General features: G+C 43.4%; 1 protein-coding gene and 1 long non-coding RNA gene across 6 annotated transcripts in view; one reads left to right on the top strand and one right to left on the bottom strand.

Moving 5' to 3' along the window:
• Positions 1–3,326: 3,326 nt before the first annotated feature.
• Positions 3,327–17,530, bottom strand: LOC140118088 (uncharacterized). Of its 2 annotated transcripts, none has more exons than XR_011853135.1 (5): positions 16,813–17,530; positions 13,910–14,256; positions 10,918–11,080; positions 7,301–7,427; positions 3,327–4,072 (listed from the first exon to the last, which is right to left on the bottom strand). It is a non-coding gene; the product is annotated as an uncharacterized lncRNA (long non-coding RNA). The 2 variants fall into 2 exon arrangements; XR_011853134.1 differs by lacking the exon at positions 16,813–17,530 and adding an exon at positions 15,379–16,617.
• The window catches only part of TPP2 (tripeptidyl peptidase 2), a 42,519-nt gene continuing 41,607 nt past the window's right edge, over positions 17,432–18,343 (top strand). For 2 of the 4 annotated variants that reach the window (XM_072135517.1, XM_072135518.1), the window contains exon 1: positions 17,432–17,668. In XM_072135517.1, coding sequence (XP_071991618.1) covers positions 17,501–17,668 — 168 coding nt within the window. In that variant the 5' untranslated portion in view covers positions 17,432–17,500. The remainder of the gene's footprint in view (positions 17,669–18,343) is intronic. The other 2 variants (XM_072135514.1, XM_072135515.1) reach the window with 1 other exon arrangement.

Genomic DNA, 18,343 nt, shown 5'->3' on the forward strand with positions numbered 1-18,343 from the left:
GGTACTGTACCAAATCAGAAGAATCTAAACTTGGTCTTTCAGGGACGTAGCTATAGTCCTTTGGGTCCGACTGTAATTTGGAAAAAGAAGGCTCCGATTGATTGCTTCCACTTCTTCTTTGTCAATATCACACAGGATTGGTGAAAAAAGGACCAGTTGTATCCAATGAACATTCTATTTCATCCAAATTAGTAGTTTCTACAAGTGGCTTTTTTTTTAACGGTGATGCAAATTCAGACATGGAAACTATATTTTTTCTTACTTTTGGTGGCATGGGGGTAGAGGACTTTTGTTTAGCTCTGTCTGTAACAGGTGAAGACATAACAGAGTCTAAAAGTTCAGGCAATAACTCTGGTTGCAGATAAACCAACTTAGAATTCAACAAAGTAAATTCTGTTTGTGTGCCAAAACTATGCTTATTATTTGAAATGACAGATTCCTGTGGCTCTTCTTCATCCATCAAAGGAGATGCTACAGGATTTTCCATGGGTGCTGATGTACGCTCCAAAGGTCTCTTGAGATTTCGACGTCTGCTTTTTTAAAGAGTTTCTTCGATTACAGACTCTCCTTCTTCACAACGCGGAAAAAGTGTAGGAATTGCATCATGTTTTAGCACTCTTCCGCTAGAGGTAACATTATACGACTCTGGTTCAAAATGAAGTGAGCATAGTGCATATTTATTTTGTTTTCTGGCATGAAATATTCTCTCGGAATCGATGTTATAAAAATTTAGACCACTTTGTCGAAGCCATACTTTAATTTTGGTACGGTCATTCGGAAATCTGTGTAGAATAACCGGATCACTAGTAGATTTTTTTCCAGATTTGCTAAGACAATGGTTAACTACACAAGTTGGCATCTTTCTATACGAATTGAATTACCTACAAAAATCAGAAAAAACATAATTAACAAAAATGGTGAACATACATAAAATACATTTTTTTTTTCATATTCCAGATTCAGTAAAATAAATTTACAGTGAAACATACACCTTCAATATAACTACTTGGTTTTGAGGCTGATGAGTGGGTGGGCGGAACATATACCGTATATTCCGGCGTATAAGACGACCCCCCTACTTTCCTGTTAAAATATAGAGTTTAAGATATATTCGCCGTATAAGACTACCCCTTTTCCATACATACAGCACATACTGTAAGCAAATACACACATATAGCATACATTCATTAACTATACATACATACTTACATATCTTGCAGTGGGGTGGGTCGGTTAGGAGGCATACTGTGAGCCTAGGAAGTGTGCTGGCCAGGCAGCAACTTGGTGAGTGGCCTTGGGAGCAGTGAGGAGAGCCGGAGGCCGAGGGACCAGGAAGCCTACCGGGCAGCCACGGGACCAGGAAGCCTACGGGACGGCCACGGGACTGGAGAGCGCGCCGGGAGGCTGCGGGTGCGGAGAGCGTGCCGGGAGGCTGCGGGTGCGGAGAGCGTGCCGGGAGACCGCGGGAGCAGCGTTGAGGGGTCCAAGGTAACGGCCAGCTTCTCACCTTTCCCGCGATCCACCGAAGCTCCGCTGCTACACTCCGGCCAGCGGTGACAGCTCATTGAGCGCTGGCGGCTCACAGAATATGACGTCAGCCGCGTGCCGACGTCATATTTTCTGCGACGCCGGCACCCACGGAGCTGTCACCGCCCGCCGGAGTGTAGCAACGGAGCTTCGGTGGATCGCGGGAAAGGTGAGAAGAAACGTTACCGGCGTATAAGACGACCCCAGACCAGACTGAAGATTTTTCAGTCTTCAAAAGTCGTCTTATACGCCGGTATATACGGTAATTTATAATAATTTAAGCGCTACCTCACCTTTCCTACTGTTTGTAATTATAATAGCACTGGTATTCTTATGGACGCGCAATGATTAGTTAGGAATAAGACGGCTTCTGCAAAAGTGAAGCCTCATGCTCTCTGGTGTGCTAATAAAAATTAAAAATTCTTTGCAAGTCAAGCTTGTCATGAATAATCAAGATGAAGCATGTCTGTATCAGGCTGAATACAAGGACAATGTACAAGAAGGACCGCAACATTCTACAGTAATGCCTGGGCATGCCCCTTGCTCTAATACTAATAAACACAATTTTGAGGTGTAGTTTGCGTGAAAGAAAAAATAATTGTAAACTTGTGTGCGCTAATGTCAATGAATATAAGCAGTCTACATCACAAAATAGTATGGAAAAGTATCCACCTATGTCCACCTGTTATTATATTGTATAATTATGTACTTACTGTATGATCAATGATGACAATTGAAACAAGGTTAAAATGAAAAAAACCTATTACAAAAGAGAAAAATTTAATTAGATTATTTGACACATAACAATAAAATGATTCAGAATGCAATCAGTGAACTTATCTATATACATTTCACCGATACTTTGGAGGTAATTAATTTTCAAGAAAATCCAAACGGATGAAGATGAAAATCAATCTGTAAACAAAAAAGATAGATGTGAAAGCTGCAAACAAAAGGGTCTAGGTGAAGAAACTATTGAACAAAAAAATTACTTTCATAAAGGATCCAAATCAGCAGAATATGACTCAGCAGACTTGAGTATGTATAAAGCGTTGTATATTATATACAGCTGCATTAAAAAAAAATTACATAACATTAAACATAAGCAACCTTAAATACTGCTATAAAAATATAAAAATTCATTTAAAAATTCGATTGCGACTCATATGTACATACACTCACATATATAAACATACTAGTGTAAGTGGTTTAGATATTTTATTCACATTTCTGTGAGTCGGTAATATAGATATTTGAGTATAAGCCGACCCGAGTATAAGCCGTGAGCCCTAATTTTAACAGAAATAACTTTAAAAACCTATATACTCGAGTATAAGCCAAGTTAGTGTTTTTGAGCAAAAATTTGGAAAAAAAAAATGCTTAGACTCCAGTATATATATTAGTATTTTATATATATTCACATTGGTGACAGTGGGTAATAATAAATATATATCTATATATCTATCTTTATCTATCTCTATATCTATCTATATCTATCTATAGAATAGAAACTTGAAAGTTCAGAGCAGCACCGCAATGCTGGTGGGTGCAAAGTCCAGATGCTCTCTCTCTATCTATATACATCTATATCTATATATACTCACATTGGTGTCAGTGGGTAATAATATAAATATATATATATACTCACATTTGTGTCAGTGGGTAATAATATAAATATATATATATATATATATATTCACACTGGTGTCAGTGGGTATATATATATACTCACATTGGTGTCAGTGGGTATATATATATATATATATATATATATATATATACTCACATTGGTGTCAGTGGGTATATCTGTGTATATATGGGTGGTAGTGGGAGCATATACTATCGTTGGTGTAAGTGGGAGCATAGATTATCGTTGGTGTAAGTGGGAGCATAGACTATCGTTGGTGTAAGTGGGAGCATAGACTCTCGGTGGTGTAAGTGGGAGCATAGCAGAATCGTTGGTGCAAGTGGGAGCATAGCGACACAAACCTTTTCTACAAAAACAAATCTGCGCCCTGAAAAGGGATGAGGAGAACTCCGTTGAGCTGAAAACCCACGCAGACCGGTCTTTGCACAGCCGTAGTGAGCAGAGAAGCAGGCACCGTGAGATTTGCTGTACGCGCATGCGCGATAACAGCTGAGAGCAGGGTGACGTCACCGCTCTCGGCAACTGAAGGAGGGAGCTTAGAAAGAGGGAGGCGTGCATAATTAATGTTCGTCAGGGAACGAAATCGCGATAGTGACGTAGGGGTAGCACCGGAGCCTCATTTGCATATGTGAGTAAAACGTTTTTTTACATAAACCATGGGTTTATTTTCACTAACCTCCAGGGTGGTGTGCTTCACTCATTCCTTGCTTGCAGTAGTGGTAGGTTTCCTTTAACATGGGGCGTGTGACACATTTCTATTGGACTTTGCATGTTAAATCTGGCGCACGGTCAGACTGAGCACCGGAATGCCCCCTAATTTGTCATGTATTTTCTTATTCAAGAGGCAATCACCGGGCAGAAACCTCCCCACTGGTGACCGGCACATACTTCCTATCCCTGGACAAAAAAGGTAAAAACATATATTCTACACATAGTGATTATACAGCAAATACAATGGTAATTGCAAAATTCCAAATGTAACTATGTTTTGGCCGGGCAAATAATGATGCAATATATAGCGGTCTCATTCACCAGCCGGGACCTCCCTTCGCCCAGTGCATAAGTTTTAACATTTCTTACTCTTTTTTTTTTCTTTTTCTCATGTTTTTTAAAAATTGTATGTTGGTACCCACCTAAATTTTTCTCTATGCAAGAGATTGGCATCTTATAAACAAATTGAAAAAATTTTTTTGAATGTATTGCATTTTAACTGAAGCCTAAATAAAATAAAAAACTTTTTAGCACTCTACTACCATCTGGTGTCACTAAGGTATAGGTGCAGTTGGTAAGACTAAATTATGGTATAGAGCAGTGGTGGCGAACCTATGGCACGGGTGCCAGAGGTGGCACTCAGAGCCCTTTCAGTGGGCACCCAGGCCATTACCAGAGAGGACTCCAGGTATATTCCTGCAGTCCCGGACAGCCTAGGTCTTGCTGTGCACAAAGATATTTTAAAGTGACAGGACTACCTGGACTACTGGAGGGGTGGGAAGGTGTGGACAGATCTGGATTATCAATGTAGCTCCTGCTCCGGCCCTGACAATTCTTCCAGTTTATGGGACCCTGGAGGGAAGCTACAATGATCATCCAAATTTCTTCTATTTTCTGCTTTATTGGTGTCCTCAGGTTGCTGATATGAATGAAAGATTTGACAGAGCAGGGAGTAAATCACAAATAAAATTTCTGTGTTGGCACTTTGCGATAAATAAGCAGGTCTTGGTTGTAGTTTGGGCACTCGACCTCTAAAAGGTTCGCCATCACTGGTATAGAGTCTTCCGTACTAGTGGACATATATATGTCTGTGAGAGGATAACTCTTTTTTGAAATTAAGTATTTATTGACAATGATTAAAAGGAGAGGAAGCAGTGTCAAGGCTTTGGTAGGTGACACACAATAGCAGATTCCTGCTGTGCTGGAGAAGGAGCACAGCAGGTGGAAGGAGACTCTGAAGGCTGATCGCTAGGCCCCTCCCACATCTGCTGCTGTGTGGAGCAGAATAGAGGCTGAACAAGCATCATAATAACAAATGGTAGAAAGGTATTTTTACTTCCAGGTAACCATTACAAATAGATTTAGAAAAATTTTAACCTCTTTGACAGCTTTTTGTAGTAAATAGTTTCGTGGCATAACCCCTTTAAGTTTTGTTACTTTTATGCCTGATTCTCCATGCGGGTGCATGGAGAAGGCTCACGGGCACCGCCATGTTGTTGAAGTCCTCGGGGAGCGGCAATCCATTGCCATGACAGCCTCGGGTCTTCCGAGCACCTGAGGCCATCTCGTTTCAATCCATTGATTACAATGGGGGATATTTATCATACGCTGGCACATGTGCGCCAGCATATGATAGCCCCGCCACTGCAAATTCGCAGCCCGATACATGAAGAGGGACAGTAACGGCCCGCACTGGCCCACTCCCGTCCGGCCGCGCCCTCTGCTCGGCTGGCCACGCCCCCCCTTCATGCCCCACTGGCGTGAAGGTGGCGGATCGGGGCAAATAATCGCAAAAGCTAGCAATAAGCTAGCATTTGCTATTATTTCAGGGCCTCTGCCCTGAACTATCCCCCAATGTGCGGTTTGCACATTGTAATGAATGAGGCAGAAAACCCCCATATACTGCCATACAGTAGTATGGCAGTATATGGTAGGATCAATCGGACAACCTAGGATTAAAGTACCCTAGGGAGTCTAAAAAATAGTAAGAGTAAAAATTTTAAAAAGTTTAAAAAAAAATTTATAATAAAAAAACTAAAAATTCAAATCACCCCCCCTTTCCCTAGAACTGATATAAATATAAATAAACAGTAAAATCACAAACATTAGGTATCACCACATCCAAAAATGCCCATTCTATCAAAATATAATAACTGGTCTTCACCGCCTTTAACCCCGTAACGGAAAATAGCGCCCATTTTGAAAAATATAAAATAGTATATAAAAAGTGATCAAAAGGTCATACAGTCCGAAAAATGATAGCAATGAAAACTTCATTAACAGTCGCAGTTTTTAATTTTTGTAAATGTATGAAAACATTATAAAACCTATACAAATTTGGTATCCCCATGATCACACCGACCCAAAAAGTAAAGTAGTAGTATGTCTAGTATGTCATTTGTGTCACACAGTGAAAGTTGTAAATTCCAAGCCCACAAGAAAACGCAGCAAATGCGATTTTTCACCAATTTCACTGCATTTTGAATTTTTTCCCGCTTCCCAGTGCACGGCATGGAAGAATAAATACCATCACTATTAAGTGCAGTCAGTTACGCAGAAAACAAGCCGTCACATTGCTCTTTACGCGTTGTGAGACACTGAAGGGGTTAACTGTGGATGGGCGGTATGTTTCCCATAGGTTTTGCTATTATGCAAGGCCTTAGTGCTGAGGTTGTGTTGTCCAGCACCTTGGACACAGGTGATGGGAGCAGCCTAATCAGTTTTGCATAAAGCCACTGAGCAGAGCTGGAAGTGTTGTCTCTCTGGAAGGAGGCTGGAGAGCACGCAGCCTTGACCTCTGTGCCTGGAGCAGCCAAGTGATTTTGGTTAGTGGTGAGTCAGAGAACCATTGTATAGTTAGCACCCTGACGGGTAGGATATTATTTTGTTTTGATGCCTGAATGTAAAGGCTGCTTTATTTTTCCTGCTGAAATAAACACAGGCTAGACCTGTTTTGGACTATACTTTGGTGTCACTGTCGTGAACTGCATCACAGCACCCCGCTACCAGGGTCTCTACTGGGCCAAAACCCCCACAGCGTAAAAAAAAAGATATAGATTTTTTGATTGTGGGGAGTGAAAAATAAAAAAAAACAAAAAAGGGCGGGACTCAAACATTATAGGGAAATAAATAAACTCTAGTATTGAGCACCCATGGGATTCTTAGGTTTGGGTGGCTAAGTGATTTGCAGTCAGACTTTGAACAATTAGGATTGTACCTCTTGTGTGTCCTTATTCTTTCTATTCAGTTTTTTTTTTGTTGCATTTTGGTCATACTTTGTGTTAAGAGGTTAATGTCTAAGGCCAGTGAAGATATATGGGGGGGGGGGGGGGGGGAATGGCCGTAGAAAAAACCTGACGGATTCAGAAAAACCGCCGCATTTTAAAAAAAAAGTGTCGCTTGACACGTGCTTACCTGCGGAGGACGGTGAACTTCAGTGCACTCTGATGGACTTCAGCGCAGCAGCGACACCTAGTGGACATCGGGGGAACTACCTTTGTGAATCCTGGCCGGACCCGAATCCTCCGCGAAGAACGCGCCGCTGGATAGAGAATGGACCGGGTAAGTAAATCTGCCCCATTGTGCTTGCAGCCATTTTGCTAACAAAAGGGGAAAAAAAAAATTGTGCCGAACCAAAGTTTTCCTAATTCTAAAGAAATTCCACTTCTTTAAAATCTATTCGCCCCATCTCTAGTCTGCACCTTTTTTTTTTTTTTACAATGGTGTTTATATGCCAGGACACCTTGGGTAGACTGGGTCAGAGTATCTCAAAAAATGCAGTTCCTTTGCATGATACACATAACTATATACCAAGAAAAAGAAAAGTGACGCCTCAAGCTTATTGATATGCATGGTGAGCAAAGTTGAGAGGTGTCAGAACACACAATTGATTATGCATAATGCATTTCCTTTTTTGGAGATTTTTAGCTGCTGAAAGTTCGAAGTGTCTGTACTGACAGTGCACGCCACTATCTGAATTATTTATTACTAAAAGGCAAATAAGAATTCAGCACTAAAGACTTCAATATACAAGAAAACCTTCATTCAAGATGCAGCATACTAAGGCTACATTCACACTGCCGTATGGGGGGCGTATATATGGCCAACGTATATACGGCATATATACATCCCCTATAGACAGCAAAGGGCGCGGTACGGTGCAGCACATGTGCGTCACCGTACCGTTCCGTAGCTGGGAGAAAGATAGGACATGTCCTATATTTCCCTGGATTTACGGCGCTGTGCCCAATGTTTCTCTATGGAGAGGGGCGGGGGTGAGCATCTGTATTTACAGATACTACTTGCTGGAGCAGCACTTATTAATATGCAAGGTCATAGTGATAGTAATATACATATTTATATATACATATATATACATACCCTCACCTGCCACTTTATTAGGTACACCTGTCCAACTGCTCGTTATCACTTAATTTCTAATCAGCCAATCACATGGCGGCAACTCAGTGCATTTAGGCATGTAGACATGGTCAAGACAATCTCCTGCAGTTCAAACCGAGCATCAGTATGGGGAAGAAAGGTGATTTGAGTGCCTTTGAACGTGGCATGGTTGTTGGTGCCAGAAGGGCTGGTCTGAGTATTTCAGAAACTGCTGATCTACTAGGATTTTCACGCACAACCATCTTTAGGGTTTACAGAGAATGGTCCGAAAAAGAAAAAACATCCAGTGAGCGGCAGTTCTGTGGGCGGAAATGCCTTGTTGATGCCAGAGGTCAGAGGAAAATGGGCAGACTGGTTCGAGCTGATAGAAAGGCAACAGTGACTCAAATCACCACCCGTTACAACCAAGGTAGGCAGAAGAGCAACTCTGAACGCACAGTACGTCGAACTTTGAGGCAGATGGGCTACAGCAGCAGAAGACCACACCGGGTGCCACTCCTTTCAGCTAAGAACAGGAAACTGAAGCTACAATTTGCACAAGCTCATCGAAATTGGACAGTAGAAGATTGGAAAAATGTTGCCTGGTCTGATGAGTCTCGATTTCTGCTGCGACATTCGGATGGTAGGGTCAGAATTTGGCGTCAACAACATGAAAGCATGGATCCATCCTGCCTTGTATCAACGGTTCAGGCTGGTTGTGGTGGGGTCATGGTGTGGGGAATATTTTCTTGGCACTCTTTGGGCCCCTTGGTACCAATTGAGCATCGTTGCAACGCCACAGCCTACCTGAGTATTGTAGCTGAACATGTCCATCCCTTATTATGACCACAATGTACCCAACATCTGATGGCTACTTTCAGCAGGATAATGCACCATGTCATAAAGCTGGAATCATCTCAGACTGGTTTCTTGAACATGACAATGAGTTCACTGTACTCAAATGGCCTCCACAGTCACCAGATCTCAATCCAATAGAGCATCTTTGGGATGTGGTGGAACGGGAGATTCGCATCATGGATGTGCAGCCGACAAATCTGCGGCAACTGTGTGATGCCATCATGTCAATATGGACCAAAATTTCTGAGGAATGCTTCCAGCACCTTGTTGAATCTATGCCACGAAGAATTGAGGCAGTTCTGAAGGCAAAAGGGGGTCCAACCCGTTACTAGCATGGTGTACGCAATAAAGTGGCCGGTGAGTGTATATATATATATAGATATAACACAGGTAATGGAGTATGGAGAGGAGCCATCAAGGCAGTAACCCTGCAACATCTAAACCCTGGATCCAGTCCAGTTAAAAAATCACGGCCCCTAAAACATTTAGACCAGGAACCTTAAAGGGACATACTGCCCATCTATCACTCTACCAATGGTGATGGTTTACACCTGTGGACAGGGCCTAACTTCTTTGGTTGGGAAAAAACCCTTAAAAATTATACCAAAAGGTGATTCTAGCTACTATATAGCCCAAGATCTAGTGGTGTAAATAATTTTGACAGGTTCCCTTGACAGATATTTTGGTTAGTTTTCCTTGTATTCTAAATGTTGGTTATTGCAATACAGTGATCATAAATTGGAAGCCTGATAAGTAGTTGAATATAACAGTCATTGGGGCACATTTACTAAGGGTCCACGGACCGCCATTCCGTCGGGTTTTCACAAATATTTCTGGTTTGCGCCGAATTGCCCTGGGTTTTTAGCGCACGCAATTGGATTGTGGGGCATTGGCGCCGGCTGGCATGCACCAGAAATTGGGGGGCATGGCCGTCGGACAACCCAACGGAGTCGGACAAACCGTGGAATGATTTATTTTAAATAATTATTTTCTTTATAATAAAATTAGCTTTTTTCCAATAAAAAGAAAAGTTAGATGAAATGTTTCCTTTGTCCTGTGTCCCATGGGAGTGGCCAGTGAAATAAATGGCCCATATCCCTTCTATTTGAAATAGATGCATGACAGAGCTATTTCCAGAGAGTTGTGGTGGTGGTGGGGGAACCACTCCTTACTGACCACTCCCTTGGGTCATTGTTCTACAGAGAGAAAGGAAAACTGTGATCTAACTTTTTCTTTTTATTGGGAAAAGCCTGTTTTATTATAAAAACACTTTGGCACACTATTCTCTACGGGGACATGGCAGAAAAAGAAAAAGTGCTCCTGATGACAGGTTCCCTTTAAAAAGCATAATGTTAATACATTAAAGGGGTTGTCCGAGTTTAAAAAAAAAAATATATATATGTGGCCGGGAGCAGGCTGCCTAAAATAATAAAGATGTACTTACCTCCGGTGCCCTCCGGTATCCAGCGCTGCTGTCGCTCCGGTCCGGGCGCCATGTAAACAAACATGGCCGCCGGAGCAGCGCTGGACTCAGCTTCCGGCCGGCCGTGGACGGGTACGCCTATCCGTCCCTATACACAGCATTGTGTATGGGGGCCGGAAGGTTGTCGGGTCCGGCCGCTGGATACGGGAGGGCACCGGGAGGTAAGTACAGCTTTATTGTTTTAGTCAGCCCACTCCCGGCCACATATAGTTTTTTTTGAAAACTCGGACAACCCCTTTAATATATTGTGTACATGTGAATAGATTGCAAAAAAAAAAAAAAAAAAAAAAAAGTGAACTCATTACAGTACCTCAAGTCATTAGGTAGGTAAGTAAATGGTTTTCTTCTGTCAGTAATTCATTACTTGACGTTCGCAGGTAAGTTGGCAGGTAACATTCTTTCCTTTATTTTCATAAAACTTGGCTTAGGTTGCACAACCCCAGTACAGGAAATCATCTATAAACAGAAAGCACCTGCACAAACACAAATGAGCCACGTCATGTAACCTGACTAGTAGTGAAGTCAGTTACTCACCATATATTCCACTACTAAGTTCTGTTTCACATCATGGACTTTCAGACCAATGCTTGACATGAGCAGCTGAATGTATTCATTCAGCCCTTTCTTTTTACACACATAAAATAGAATATAATTACCTGACTAATGTCATCAGTCAGGGATGTAACTTTTAAAGGCTGAGCCCCATTATAAAACTGTGGGTGGGCCCCCCTCCACATAAGCATAACCATCACAGACTAAAATTTAATATTTTAAAGGGTGAAAAATTGTCTTCTTGAATACCCTACCAAATGTTTATGCAAGAAGAAAAAAATTGTTGAGGAAGCACTGCATACCATAAGTATAGTTTACTGAACACAATTAGGGTGTGGTCACACCTAACACTTTGATTCGGTTTAGAAGCACAATGAAGTGGTGTGGAAGAATAGCATGGAGGCATGCCACGGCCCGATCACATATGTGTTACTATGCAAACACATGTGATCTGTACCCAACACCCGGTGTCCTACATTTAAATAATAAAAGACACCGGGCGCTGGTTACCAATTGCATGTGTTTCCATAGAAACACATGTGATTGGGACGTGGAACACCAGCACCCGATTGTGCACCCGATATCCTGCATTTGTCGCTTCCTCGCTCAGGTCTGACGGAGTTCACCTTCCTCTTCCTGGTGCATGTAAGTGCATTGTCTTGCAACACAATTTAAAAGTTAAATCCCATGTTCAGTCCGAATCTGTCGGATCGTCAGACGGCATGCCCCCGATTTCTTTCACATGCAAGCCAGCACAGCCACGCCAAAAAACTATCGCGTGCGACACAATCCCACAATCCTAAATACAGTGCAAAGTCTGACGAATGTAAGATAAGCAACCCTTAGTAAATAAGCCCCAATATCTGTACATTAGATTGGGGCACATTTACTAAGGGTCCGAATGCCGCATTTCATAGTTTCATAGTTTCTACGGTTGAAAAAAGACACTTGTCCATCAAGTTCAACCAAGGAAGGGAAGGGATTGGATGAGGAAGGGATTTAGGGGAAACAATTCTATATAACATAACCATCAATGTTATTTAGGTGTAAAAAGGCATCTAGACCCTTCTTGAAGCTCTCCGCTGTCCCTGCTGTGACCAGCGCCTGAGGCAGGCTATTCCACAGATTGACAGTTCTCATAGTAAAAAAGCCCTGTCGCCTCCGGTGATTAAACCTTGATTTCTCCAAACGGAGACAGTGCTCCTTGTCTTTTGATTTGATCTAATCTGAAACAACTTACCACCATATTTTTTGTATGGACCATTCATATATTTAAATAAATTAATCATGTCCCCTCGTAGTCGTCTCTTTTCCAGACTAAATAAATCTAGTTGTTTTAATCTTTCCTCATAACTAATACCCTCCATACCCCTTATCATTTTTGTGGCTCTACGTTGAACCCTCTCCAGCTCCAGGGCATCCTTTTTATGGACCGGTGCCCAGAACTGGACAGCATATTCCAGGTGTGGCCGAACCAGTGCCTTGTATAGTGGTAATATTACATCCCTATCACGAGAGTCCATACCACTTTTGATACATGACAAGATCCTACTGGCTTTAGAGGCAGCTGATTGACATTGCATGCTGTTATTCAATTTATGATCTACTAGTACCCCCAGGTCCTTCTCAACAAGGGACTCTCCCAGATTTACTCCCCCAAGGACATATTTTGCCTTTGGATTATTGGCCCCCAGGTGCATAACCTTACATTTATCCACATTAAACCTCATTTGCCAAGTGGATGACCAAACATTCAGTCACCCTGCAGCCTATGAACATCCTCCATAGACTGTATTACACTACACAGTTTGGTGTCATCTGCAAAAATAGACACAGTGCTATTAATTCCTACCTCTATATCATTAATAAATATATTAAATAGTAGTGGGCCAAGCACAGAACCCTGGGGTACACCACTCATAACTGGTGACCATTCCGAGTAGGAATCATTGACCACAACTCTCTGGATACGATCCTTCAGCCAGTTTTCAATCCAATTGCAAATGATTTCTGCCAAACCAATAGCCCTAATTTTACCCATCAGGCGTCTATGAGGGACAGTGTCAAATGCCTTTGCAAAGTCCAAGAACACAATATCCACAGCTGCTCCTCCATCCAGGCATCTGCTCACCTCTTCATAAAAGCAGATAAGGTTAGTTTGACAACTTCTATTCTTAGTAAACCCATGCTGGCTGTCACTTATTATACTATTTGATGTCACATACTCCAGTATGTAGTCTTTTACTAACCCTTCCAATACTTTCCCCACAATGGAAGTTAAGCTTACAGGCCTGTAATTGCCAGGCGAAGTTCTAGAGCCCTTTTTTCGTCGGGTTTCCGTTTTTTTTCAGATTTGTCCTGAATTGACCCGGGTTTTTGGGCCACGCAATCGGCTTGCATGCAACACAAATTGGGGGCGTGGACGTCGGACAACCCAACTGATTCAGACAAACCGCGGAATTTAAAAATGAAATTGTGTCCCAAGATCAGCACTCACATGCACCGGGAAGAAGAAGGTGAACTCCGGAGGACCCCAGCGGGGTAAGCGACACATTCAGGAAATTGGACGCACGATCTTAGTGAATCGGGGCAGACCAGAATCCTCGTCGGACAACGCATACCGGTTTTCTTGTAGGCATACCGCCAGGGGTCAGACTAAGCAAAAAAGTGTCATTGCGGTCACAAGCTAAACAAAAGTTTAAACAATAATGGCTTGTTTTCTAGTGAAACATTGGGGCACATTTACTTACCAGTCCCGTTGACGCCGCTGTTCCCAATCTCTGACGAGGATTCAGAGCTGCTGCGATTCACAAAGATCGTGCGTCCAATTTTCTGCATGTGTCACTTCCCCGCTCAGGTCTGCCGGAGTTCACCATCTTCTTCCCTGATCATGTGAGTGCCGATCTTGCGACACAATTTCGTCAAATTCCGCGGTTTGTCCGAATCAGTCCGATTGTCCAACGGCCACGCCACTGATTTGTGTTGCATGAAGGCCGTCGCTGAGGCACCACAATCCGATCGTGTGCGCCAAAAACCCGGGGCAATTCAGCGCAAATCAGAAATAGTCAGGAAACCCAACGAAATGCGTCCAACGGATCTGTGGATGGAACAAAGTTATAAGGGGCAAGGTATAATTGCATTAATGTCAGTTTATTGTCTTTAAAAAATGTACTTAAAGGGGTTGTCTGAGTTTTGAAAAAAAACTATAGGTGGCCGGGAGCGGGCTGCTTAAAACAATAAAGATGTACTTACCTTCCGGTGCCCTCCGGTATCCAGCACTGCTGTCGCTCTGGTCCGGGCGCCATGTAAATAAACATGGCCGCCGGAGCAGCACTGCATTCAGCTTCCGGCCAGACCCGACAATCTTCCGGCCCCCATACACAATGCTGTGTATAGGGACGGATATGTACCTCCTGCGAAAATACTACATATATACAGTAGATATACACCTGAAATCTATATACCACAAATGGTAATATATTCCAGCAATCAATATATCAAGCATATAGATACCAATGACTATGCCACAGGTATAAATATTTACCAGAAATGAATAAACAGCACATAATAATATCCAGCACATATAAATATAAACCAATAATGAATATACTGCAGTATAAACATATATCAGCAGTGAATAACTATCTAAATATATACCAGCAGTAAATGTACTGCAATTCTGGGCTGCACTCGGGCACAGAGATCACTTATTGTTAGGCTACAGCTGTTTTCTTCTATGCCTGCGTTGGCCTGGTCCAGGGGCGGATTAAGGTTGTTGGGGCTCCTGGGCGCAAAATCTGGTGGAGGCCCCCACTAAGTGTAGCCTACATACATGTCCTCTTGCTCACTATCCGTTATCCCCATGTAATTTATCTATATACAGACGCCAACCCCCGAGTAATAAATCTACATACAGCCACCAAACCCCCCAGTAATAAATCTACATACAGCCACCAACCCCCCCAGTAATACATCTACATACAGCCACCAACCCCCCCCAGTAATACATCTACATACAGCCACCAACCCCCCCCAGTAATACATCTACATACAGCCACCAACCCCCCCCCAGTAATACATCTACATACAGCCACCAACCCCCCCAGTAATACATCTACATACAGCCACTATAATAATAAACAGCACATAATAATATCCTGCACTTATAAAAAAAATTTTATTTACTACACACATCAACTCGGGCACAGAAATTACTTACTGTCAGGTTGCCATCCCGCTCTTCTTCCTGTAGTCTCCTCATCGTTGCCAATCCTTCTCCATCAGTTAGAGAACGTCATGGAAACTTCTCCCTGTCATGTCTCATCTCTGCAGTCTGCCTGGCACTCCAGGAACTGGGAAGTAGTGCGTGGGGGCAGGGCTGCGCAGCCAGCTGTCACTGCAAGCTGACTGTCCCCTCCTGGCTGGGCGCAACATGCTGCAGCAGCGCTTCTGCGCATCACTCCCAGTTCCAGAGAGTGACAGTCAGCTTGCAGTCTGGTAATTCAAGCGGCACACAAGTGAAACTTAGAAATGTCTGACTGAGCGTGTCAGACATGGCCATCTGGTGGGGGAAAGATGGTGGAGGCTCCAGTCCTGGGAGACCCGCCGATAATCCGGCTCTTGCCTGGTCCATCCCGCTCTTCTACTTTGTAGTCTCCTCATAGTTGCTAATCCTTCTCCATCAAGTAGAGAACGTCATGGAAACTTCTCCCAGTTGTGACTTATCGCTGCAGAATTTGCCACCCCAGTGACTGTGACCTCTGGAGAATATCTCCATACCTCCATACTTTCTCCCTAAAAAAATCACAGTCAATATAATGTCCCCTTGGTAACAGCTAAGTGCTCCACAATGTGCCCTCTGCGTATACAGATAATACACTGTGACCTCTCAATATATTATGATATATACTACCGTATACTTCCCCCTCATGAATTCATATTTAACACCACCAAATCCTACATTTAGATAATTTAGATAGTAGAGAACCCCCAGTATGTATGTAGCCCCAGGCTCTCAGCACATGCACATCAGTATATAGGTAGCCCCCACATGTGCCCCATCAGTTTACAGGTAGCCCCCACAAGTACCCCATAAGTATATAGGTAGCCCCCACATGTGCTCCATCAGTTTACAGGTAGCCCCCACTAGTGCCCTGTAAGTATACAGGTAGCCCCCACAAGTGCCCTGTAAGTATACAGGTAGCCCCCACAAGTGCCCTGTAAGTATACAGGTAGCCCCCACTAGCGCCCTGTAAGTATATAGGTAGCCCCCACTAGCGCCCTGTAAGTATACAGGTAGCCCCCACTAGCGCCCTGTAAGTATACAGGTAGCCCCACAGGTGCCGAACAGTACACATGTAGCCCCCTCACGTACCCAGCAGAATAGAGGTAGCCCCCACACCTGCCCTGCAGTGTATAGTAGCCCCAACACATATGCGCAGCAGTATGCAGTGGACCTCCACACATAACCAGCAGTATATATTAGCCCCTACAGATGTCCCAGCAGTATATAGTGCCCCCCACACATATGCACAGCAGTATACAGCGCCCCCCCACACATGCCCAGCAGTATATATTAGCCCCTACACATGGCCCAGCAGTATAAAGTTGCCCCCACACATGGAGAAGTACAGTTGAAAAAATGAAAATCTACCTGCACTCACTGTATCTAGCTCCTCCACACTTCTGGGATGTTCTGCTGCAGGCGCTAATGCCATTTCTTAGGCGATGGTCTAAGGATGAACACACTGCTGATCACTATGTAGGACCGCGACGGATATTCCGTAAATATATATTTGGGCACTGTACCATCATGGAAACTTCTCCCAGTTGTGACTATACCTGTGTAGTAAGCTAGATCCTGATAGTGTACACTGGTACTGTATCTAGGTAGTTAGCTTAGTTCTAGCACTTTATCTATGTAGTAAATTTGGTTCTTGTACTCCAATATTATGTTCCTGGCCTGGAAACCCCCATATAAGGCAATTGCCATGTATTATGTAGGCTTCTCCTACATTGCTAGAGCAGATAACAGAAACTTAGATGCAAATCCCTAATGTGAGTAAGAGAAGCATCAGTCAGAAACATCCATAGCCGCCTATTTTTGAGGAGTTTTATGTGACGCCGAGATCTCAGCGGCAGGTGTCTGCCGATAACACAACAGATGTCCTGCACTGGTAGCCGTACTACCACGTGAGAACCTCCAGAGGGCGCTCCTGATATCCCGGAGGTTATGGACACTGTGGCCGACCAATCAGCTTGGAGAGGCGTGGTGTAAGGGCACTTCCGCCTTCCCCCACTAGGTGCGCTGGTTGGTGTGTGCCAGGCTGCTCTTCCTTGTCATGATCATGGCTGCCGGTAGTGAGGAACCCTTTCCCTTCCACGGGCTGCTGCCCAAGAAAGAGACCGGGGCGGCTTCCTTCCTCTCCCGGTATCCGCACTATGATGGACGCGGGGTGCTGATTGCAGTGCTGGACACCGGGGTGGACCCGGGCGCCCCCGGGATGCAGGTACACGACCGCAGCCATGTCTGCTACACCTCCTATATGTAAGAAGACTGCCCCTTGTATCCCTCCGCTGGTATGCCCTGTGTATAGTGCTGGGGTGTGATCGCTGCCCTCTCCTCATCTGATGCCCCCTACTGATGAGTCACTGTCATATACCCGGATTACTGGGGCTACCCACCTGTCAGTTACATCCCAGAGCTCTCTGACACTGTATCCTCTCTGTACATCTAGGTAACCATTACAGCCAGACACTGGTATTAGCACCGCTACTAAAATTATACATCCTTGGCCTCATGTGCCATACATCCACCCGGTTTGGCTCTCCTCCTCCATTACAATGGAATAGTTGGCATATGCAGTCTCCAAACTGCAACCACAATGGTTCATAACAACCTACCATATGTAGGCACTTAGAGAACACATTAGGCTGTAAATGTGCTGTATTATATATATCATTATGATAGAGAACTTTTCATTTTAAAGTCATTATATTCTAAATTTAATATTCCTGCTGAAAACATCAAAATATCTTTCTAAAACATGACTGGCACAGTATGACTATAAATACTGTAGGTGGCATATTAAAACTTCATACAAGTTGGAGGTCACATGGAGTCACAGCCAGTTTGTTGTGTGGTTTTTACAGTCAAAGCCATTAGTGAATATATAAAGCTGCAA

Source organism: Engystomops pustulosus, chromosome 2 (genome assembly GCF_040894005.1).
Source record: "Engystomops pustulosus chromosome 2, aEngPut4.maternal, whole genome shotgun sequence".
NCBI classification, from domain to species: Eukaryota; Metazoa; Chordata; class Amphibia; order Anura; family Leptodactylidae; genus Engystomops; species Engystomops pustulosus.